Here is an 8,843-nt window from a genome sequence, read left to right on the forward strand (position 1 = left end):
TTTTTTTTTTTTTTTTTTTTTTTTTTTTTGAGATGGAGTTTCACTCTTGTTGTCCAGGCTGGAGTGTAATGGTATGATCTCAGCTCATTACAACCTCTGCCTCCCGGGTTCAAGTGGTTCTCCTGCCTCAGCCTCCCAAGTAGCTGGGATTATACGTGCCCACCACCACACCTGGCTAATTTTTTGTATTTTTAGTAGCGACAGGGTTTTGCCATGTTGGCCAGGCTGGTCTCGAACTCCTGACCTCAAGTCATCTGCCCACCTTGGCCTCCCAAAGTGTTGGGATTACAGGCATGAGCCACTGTGCCTGGCCGTGCCATTTTTTTTTTTTTTTTTTTTTTTTGTCTCTGGGTAGTCAGGCTAGGGTTGGTGGGGAAGGAGGCAGGGAGAAGCAAACCATCTGAAAAAGGTGTCAGAGAGGTATACCCTGATTCTGACCAGGCTAACCCACTCAGAGGGTCTGAAAGGTTCCCAGCCTTCTCCATCACCCACCCTGGAGCCTCTGAAAAGAAGGGCCCATCTGAGACAGAAAATCAGAACCCCCCCCCCCCCGACCTTATAGGGAAAGCTAACGGAGGAGTACTCACAGCACCATGGCACGGGACGGCCCTTGGCTTCAGAGCCGGGCTGGCACCGTTTGTAAACATTAGACCTGGTGATGTATGGGGATGGAGGAGGAGAGGGATGCGCAGCCTGGACCATCAGGTTTGGTGAAAGAGACAGAGTGAGGCTCCACAAGGCCTGGGAAATGTCCATTAACTATGGGAAAGAGGCTGACAGGCCCGGGGAATGTCTATTAGCTATGGGAAGGAAGCTGACAGGTTCATGACGGGGAGGCCCAGGAAGGTGTGGACAAAGCCTGAATCTACCTGACTGCATTTGTATGACTTCAGTGCTACCTTTGGAAATTGCCAGATTCCAGAGGAAGCTACCACTGACCCTGGGGTAACAAGTACAGCTCCCACTCAGGACAGGGTGCTCTGTGGAGGACGGTGGCCTTCTGTCCATAGTGTTCTCCAGAGGGAAGTCAGACTGGATTCTTTCTTATGGGATCTACTGACTTTCTTCACCCATGGATTCCAGGCATGAAGAAGCTGAGAACTGGGAGAGAAGGAAGGTTCCTCTATGACGTGAGATTTCCTGCCACCATCCACAGCACTGCCAGGACTGGGGAGCAGAAAGGGGACTGGGTTGAGCTGTCCAGAGGTATGGGGCTTGAGTTTGCCCCAGTCCCTGGAAGAGGATGTCCAAATGTCATCCCACCAGCTGGAATGATCATGGACTAAGAATGGCCCCATAGCTGTAAGCAATGGGTTCCTAGGACCAATGGCAAAGGCCATGTATTCCCTAGGAGGCAGTGGTTATGACAAGAGATCCACAAAGATGGCGTTGGCTGTAGTCTGGCCGAAGATGAAGGCTCCCAGGGTGACCAAGAGGACTCCGTAGCTAACCAGCACCCACCAGCTGTAGAACAGGGTGAGAGAGGTCTGATCAGTCACCCCGTCCCATGACTCTGCAGACTTCAATATAAAACTGTTAATTACTGTAATTATCCCACTTCTCCTGTTGGTAGAGCACTTCCTACTTCCCGAAGACTTCACTTTGAAGGTATGTGGGGCCAGGTACATTGTCCCTAGTCCACAGGTAAGAAGACCAAGATTTTTTTTTTTTTTTTTAAGACGGGGTTTCACCATGTTGGTCAGGCTGGTCTAGAACTCCCGACCTCAGGTGATCCACCCGCCTTGGCCTCCAAAGTGCTTGGATTACAGGCATGAGACACCACGCCTGGCTGGCCAAGATTTAATAGGAGTAACTGGTCACATCATGCCAGGATTCGAATGTAGGTATCTCATGAGGCCAAGGAGTTTAAGACAGGCCTGCGCAACAAGGTAAAACACTGTCTCTACAAAAAATAAAATAAGTGGCTGGGTATAATGGTGCATGCCTGTAGTCGCCGTTGCTTGGGAGCCTGAGATGAGAGGATCATTTGAGCCTAGGAGTTGAGGCTGCGGTGAGCTATGACTGCACCACTGCACTCTAGACTGGAGACTCTAGTCTAGAGACTCCACTCGAGAGACAAAGTAAGACTCTGTCTCTAAAAAAATTATTTTAGAGACAAAGTTTCACTCTCTTTGCCCAGGCTGGAGTGCAATGGCACAATCTTGGCTCACTGCAACCTCCGCCTCCTGGGTTCAAATGATTCTCTTGCCTCAGCTTCCCAAGTAGCTGGGATTGTAGGCGTGCACCACCATGCATGGCTAATTTTGTAGTTTTAGTAGAGACATGGTTTCACCATATTGGTCAGGCTGATCTTGAACTCCTGACCTCAAGTGATCCACCCACCTCGGCCTCCCAAAGTGCTGGGACTACAGGTGTGAGCCACTGTGCCCGGCCCCTCAAAAATAAATAAATAAAATAAAATATTTTTAAAGCTGCAGATATTCTAATACTGATGCAGTTAAATAAAAAAAAGCAAGTGGCAGGCCAGACGTAGTGGCTCAGGCTTGTAATCCCAGCACTTTGGGAGGCTGAAGTAGGAGGATCGCTTGAGTTCAGGAGTGCAAGACCAGCCTAGGTAACAAAGTGAGACCTGTAATCCCAGCACTTTGGGAGGCCGAGATGGGAGGATCACCTAAGGTCAGGAGTTTGAGACCAGTCTGGTTTACATGGTGAAACCCTGTCTCTACGAAAAATACAAAAAATTAGCCAGGCATGGTGGCGGGTGCCAGTAATCCCAGCTACTCCAGAGGCTGAGGCAGGAGAATCACTGGAACCCGGGAAGTGGAGATTTCAGTGAGCTGAGATTGTGCCACTGCACTCCAGCCTGGGTGACAAAGCGAGACTCCAACTTAAAAAACAAAACAAGGGGCCGGGCGCGGTGGCTCAAGCCTGTAATCCCAGCACTTTGGGAGGCCGAGGCGGGTGGATCATGAGGTCAAGAGATCGAGACCATCCTGGTCAACATGGTGAAACCCCGTCTCTACTAAAACTACAAAAAATCAGCTGGGCATGGTGGCGCGTGCCTGTAATCCCAGCTACTCAGGAGGCTGAGGCGGGAGAATTGCCTGAACCCAGGAGGCGGAGGTTGCGGTGAGCCGAGATCGCGCCATTGCACTCCAGCCTGGGTAACATGAGTGAAACTCCGTCAAAAAAAAAAAAAAAAAAAAAAAAAAAACAAAAAAAACAAAACAAAAACCCATGATTTCTCAGTACACAAGCCTGTGATTTTTGCCTATTTTAAGGCCCCCACAAAGCCACGTTCCAATCCAGTGCCTCCCTAAGAGGACCAAGGGCTGGGCTCTGCTTTACCTGGCTGGTTTGACCTCCTCCATCTCAGAGAGTTTGGCTTGAATGAGGCACAGCCCTAGAAGAGAAGAAGTGGCCCTGAGCATTTGTGAGGGGAGAGGGCTCCCTCCCTCCTTGCCTCCCACCTTCCCAAGAAACAGTGCTGGATGGAGAAAGGCCCATCTTCTAGAGATTCCACCGCTGCCCCCACGCCACATCCACCTGGGGAGGTCTGGTATCTGCCCTCCCATGACAGGCCTGCATCAGACCTAAGACTCACTGGGCAGCATGCTAGATTCAGAGTTAAAGGGACAGCACTGAATGGTGACTCAGTGGTGACCCAACCCCAGGTCTTCCTAGTACATTTTCCAGAAGATCCGATTCCCCTGCTCCAAGCAAAGTAGCTGGGGCTTTGAAGGTGACTTCCTGGATAGAAATAAGCTGGGTAAGGGTGAAACTCAGGGCTGGGCAGACAGGGCAGTTCTCCAGGTATCTGGCGGTAGATCTGTATCTGGAACCCACGTCCCCTGATGTCTGTGTCAGGGTGCTACTCCCAGACCCCACTACCCTCTGGGCTGTAATGGGCTGATCCAGCTAGACCTCTAATAGTCAGGGGGCAGCAGACAGTTGCATGGAGTGTTAAGAGAATAGACTCTGGACCCAGACAGCGTGGGATGGAAAAAGTTTGTTACTAGTTGAGTTTGTTAAGTGCTAGGCAAGTCTGTGGCCCTTTCTGAGCCCCACGTGCCATCAGTAAACTGGAGATCAGAACCACACCTTCTTTCTAGGAGATAGTGCTTGGACAGAGGCTAGCACAGAGGCGAGGTAGGGGACCAATTAGTGCTGGTGGTTACTCTCTCCAGCATGTTATGAGCAGGTAGGGGGCTGAGGCTAGGGAGGCCCTGGGAGTTTGTGCCACGGGGCTGTGAGATGGGGTGCCAGGGGTCCGCACCTGGGAAGACGAAGATGAAGCAGGCAGCCAGGCCTCCAATGACTGAGATCACCTTGCCAATGTCAGGAATGAAGAGCGCCAGCAGCAGGGTGAGCAGGAACCAGACCAGTGTCTGCAGCACTCGCCGCCGCCGCTCCCGCCCCACGTCCTCCTCCACTGGCACCCCCTGGTAGCGCAGCCACAGGCCTTCCACCACCGCCCTGCCCACATGGAGAGGGGCTTAGAGGTGTTCCTGCTAGCAGGCCCCCACCTCTAGCTCACAGGGGCCAGGCCCCTAACTGGGTAGACTGCAGGGAAAGCCCCATTCCTGCAGGGAATGCCTCAGTTTCCTCTTCTGTAAAATGGGCCACCAGCACTCTGTTTACTACAGGGACTAGAGGAGATGGTGAATGTGGAGAGTTTAGTACTTTGTCTGCGGTCTCCAAAGGGCTGGGTGTCCATGTGAGAGCTCAGGAAAGGATCTGGATAGAGATTCTTTTGTTGTTTTGTTTTGTTTTTGGGACAGGGTCTGGCTGTCTCACCCAGGCTGGAGTGCAGTGGTGCAGCCTCAGCTCACTGCCGCCTTGAACTCCTGCACTCCAGCCATCCTTATTCCTAAACCTCCCAAGTGGCTGAGTACGCCACCACACCTGGCTATTTATTTTGTGTAGAGACGGGGTCTTACTAGGTTGCCCAGGTGGTCTGGAACTCCTGGGCTCAAGTGATCCTCCTGCCTCAGCCTCCCATAGTTCTGGGATTAGAGGCATGAGCCACCTCGCCATGCCCTGGATAGATTCTTACAGGACTCTCGGAATGTTCTTGTGACCTTGGGACAAAGGGGACTTCTGAGACCTGGCCTGGGATACATAGGGGCCCATCCTAGGCGCCGACTCTTTTTTTTTTGAGACAGAGTCTCACTTTGTCACCCAGGCTGGAGTGCAGTGGCACAATCTCGACTCACTGAAACCTCCACCTCCCAGATTCAAGCAATTATCGGCCTCAGCCTCCTGAGTAGCTGGGATTACAGGCGCTAGCCACCATGCCCAGCTAATTTTTGTATTTTTAGTAGAGACGGGATTTCACCATCTTGCCACGCTGGTTTTGAACTCCTAACCTCGTGATTCACCCACCTCAGCCTCCCAAAGTGCTGGTATTACAGGCGTGAGCTACCACACCCGGCCACACTGACTCTTTTCTACATGCTTCAGTTTCTCCTTCTACAGGATGGGGTCCACACAAGGCCAAAGGACCACATTGGAAGGGCTCACAGGGGCTTGGAGGCGCCCTGGGGAGTGGGAGGGGCTTACCGCCCACAGAAGTGCAGGATGGGGTAGGAGGTGAGCACGCTCAGGATGATGAAGGCTCGGGCAACGGCCACAGCCATGTCCTCGGAGGGGTAGGACAGGAGCACGTCAGGATCCACAGCAGCTCCAAAGGTCAAGAAGCCACAGATGCCTGTGGGCAGGGACAGGTGGGCTGGGTCAAGGCAACCCTGGGAGGGCAGTCAGGTGTCCTCCTAGGGGCAACATCAGGTGGGGGGCTGCTACAGCAGCTCTGGATGCTTAGAGGGAGGCTAAGAGCTGGAGTCGGACCTCTGGTCAGATGCTTCCCTTCCTGACTTCTCATATCCCCCCTCGCTGGAAGCCCTGCAGCCCCCAGCTTTCCGATCTTGATCTTGCCCAGTGCATTCCCACCTCGGCGCCTTGGCACTGACTGTTCTGTCTGGCAGAGCTTCAGGCTGCCATCTGTCATCATTCGGGTCTCAGCTTAGCTGTCCTTCCTCAGAGAATGCTTCCTGCCAGTCCATCACAATGACCCCCATCCCAGGCACTCTCTCACATTTTTCTTTCCTTTTTTTTTTTTTTTGAGACAGAGTCTTGCTCTGTTACCCAGACCGGAGTGCAGTATTGTGATCATGGCTAACTGCGGCCCTGGCCTCCTTGGCTCAAGTGATCCTCCCACCCCGGCCTTCCAAGTAGCTAGGACTATAGGCCGATGCCACCATACCCAGCTAAATTTTTGTAGAGACAGGGTCTTGCTATGTTGCCCAGTTTGGTCTCGAATTCCTGGGCTCAAGCAATCCTTCTACTTCAGCCTCCCAAAGTGTGAGCCACGGCCTTTTTTTTTGAGATGGAGTTTTGCTCTAGTTGCCCAGGCTGGAGTGCAGTGTTGCGGTATCGGCTCACCATAGCCTCTGCCTCCTGGGTTCAAGAGATTCTCCTGCCTCAGCCTCCCAAGCAGCTAGGATTATAGGCACCTGCCACCACACCCAGCTAATTTTTGTATTTTTAGTAGAGACGGGGTTTCTCCATGTTAGCCAGGCTGGTCTCAAACTCCCGACCCCAGGTGATCTGCCTACCTTGGCCTCCCGTAGTGCTGGGATTATAGGCGTGAGCCACTGTGCCTGGCTTTTTTTTTTTTAACTGGCTTATTGTCTGTCTCCCCAGCTACAACATGAGCCCCAGGAGGACAGGGATTTGGCTGTCTGCCTCTCTTGTTCCTGGCTGTGTATTCAGAGGCCAGAACAGTACTGGCCCAGGCAGCTCCTATGGCCTATCTGTGGAAAGAACCGCAGGGGACTCTTCTAGACTTGCTCCCTCATCCCAGCCACTCTTCACACCGCAGCCAGAGCTATCTTTCCCCGAACCACTCCCCTGCTTATAACGCTTCCTCTCTGACTCCCAGCCGTCCTCAAGGCCCAACAGGATCTGGTTGCCAGTGCCTGTCTGGCCTCACTGCCTGTCATCTGCCCCCATCTCACACCACTCCAGCCACAGAGACCTTCTTCCTGGCCCAGCTTCAGTGATTTTGTGTTTTGTGGTTCCTCCGCTAGAACCCTTCTCCCCCAGCTCCTCCTCTTCTGGCTCTTTCTCATCTTTGGGCCTCCTCTGAGAAGAACCTTCTGTGAACCACCCCCAAAGCCACCCACCCAGCCCCATTCACACCTTCCTTGTTTTAGGCTGGGTTTGGTAGCTCACACCTATAACCCCAGAACTTTGGGAGGCTGAGGCAGGAGAACTGCTTGGACCCAGGAATTCAAGACCAGCCTGGGGAATATAGTGAGACCCTGTCTCTGCTAAAAATAAAAGAAATTAGCTGGGCATGTGGCACACGGCTGTAGTCCCAGCTACTCTGGAGGCTGAGGCAGGAGGATCACTTGAACTCGGCAGGTTGAGGCTGCAGTGAGCTATGATTATGTCACTGCACTCCAGCCTGGGCAACAGAGCCAGATCCTTTCGCAAAACAAAACAAAATAGAACAAAACAAAACAAAACACACCTTCCCTATTTCACTGTCATCAGGATGCTTGCCACCATCTGGAATTCCTCTCTCTTTTTTTTTTTAAAGATGGGGTTTCACCATGTTGGTCAGGCTGGTCTTGAACTCCTGACCTCAGGTGATCCACCCGCCTTGGCCTCCAAAGTGTTTGGATTACAGGCGTGAGCCACCACACCTGGCCACTGGAATTCCTTACTGATTCCCTAGTTACTCCTGCATGACTGTCCCTCCAACAATAATGCCAATTCCATGAGGGCAAGACCAGGCCTATCTATCTCCATGGCATCCCCGATGCTGAGAATAGTTCCTGGCACTTCCTAGGCACCAGCTTAGAACTGGTGAATGAATGGATGAATCGGGGAGGCCCCAGGCAGGCCAAGTTCAAGCCAATGCCTGTGCAAGTCATGCTGGGAATACAAGGCTGTTCCCCAGGACCTGGGGATTCCTGTGGAAGTGAGAGCAATCTAGTCCCAGTCCTAGGAGGGAAGCACTCACCTGTCCCCATGTAGACAGCGAGGGCAATGACCATGGCAGCTGTCACCACTCCACCCCAGGTCTTTACTTCGGGCTGCTGCATGCTGTTGAAGACGGGCACACTGCTGACGTGGCACTGTCCAGGTGAAGGGCATGGTCATGGTGGGGAAATTATCTCATCCCCAGTTTCTAGAGGAAGGTACCTTGGGAACAAAGACCCCAGGGACAAGGGGCAAGTCCTGAGGCCCCTGTTCCATCCTTCCCCACAGGATTTTCTCCATCCTGCCTGGGTTCCATCCCGGGGTGGGGTGACCTAAAGGGGACGGCAGGGACCTTGCAACTGGCACTGGCACCTGAAATCCGAAGCAGATGGTAGGCATGGCATTGAACACAGCCATCCAGGAAGCCGGCCTGTGAACAAACACACAACGTGCTGCCACCTGGGACCCCTCAGAGCCACCAACCCACCCCACACCCTCACTCTTCATTTCTCTCACCACGGTCTCCAAAAACTGGCTTTTTATATGTTCGACCCATAGAAGTCTGGAAACGGAGAAGAGATATCTCCATGTCCCAGGCCAGTAAACTGGGGCTCAGAAAAGCGCCCCCAGGACCAAAATCCAGAATTTCTGGCTCCTGGACTAGGGCTTTTGCTTTACTGGTTTGCTCCTTTCAAAGAAAAGGAAACTTTTTTTTTTTTTTTAAATTTATTTTAATTTTTTTCTGTAATCCCAGCTGCTCAGGAGGCTGAGGCAGGAGAATTGCCTGAACCCAGGAGGCGGAGGTTGCAGTGAGCCGAGATTGCGCCATTGCACTCCAGCCTGGGAAACAAGAGCGAAACTCCGTCTCAAAAAAAAAAAAAAAAAAAAAAAAA

General features: G+C 52.4%; 1 protein-coding gene across 4 annotated transcripts in view; it reads right to left on the bottom strand.

Annotated features, from left to right (window-relative positions):
- Positions 1–319: 319 nt before the first annotated feature.
- The window catches only part of SLC38A7 (solute carrier family 38 member 7), a 17,153-nt gene continuing 8,629 nt past the window's right edge, over positions 320–8,843 (bottom strand). For all 4 annotated transcript variants that reach the window (XM_032284094.1, XM_032284091.1, XM_032284092.1 and 1 more), the window contains exons 6-11: positions 8,323–8,380; positions 7,991–8,105; positions 5,524–5,671; positions 4,238–4,437; positions 3,310–3,364; positions 320–1,464 (exon numbers count right to left, since the gene is read on the bottom strand). In XM_032284094.1, coding sequence (XP_032139985.1) covers positions 1,362–1,464; positions 3,310–3,364; positions 4,238–4,437; positions 5,524–5,671; positions 7,991–8,105; positions 8,323–8,380 — 679 coding nt within the window. In that variant the 3' untranslated portion in view covers positions 320–1,361. The remainder of the gene's footprint in view (positions 1,465–3,309; positions 3,365–4,237; positions 4,438–5,523; positions 5,672–7,990; positions 8,106–8,322; positions 8,381–8,843) is intronic.

Source organism: Sapajus apella, unplaced genomic scaffold (assembly GCF_009761245.1).
Source record: "Sapajus apella isolate SASKATOON/1434 unplaced genomic scaffold, GSC_monkey_1.0 scaffold15, whole genome shotgun sequence".
Lineage (NCBI taxonomy): Eukaryota > Metazoa > Chordata > Mammalia > Primates > Cebidae > Sapajus > Sapajus apella.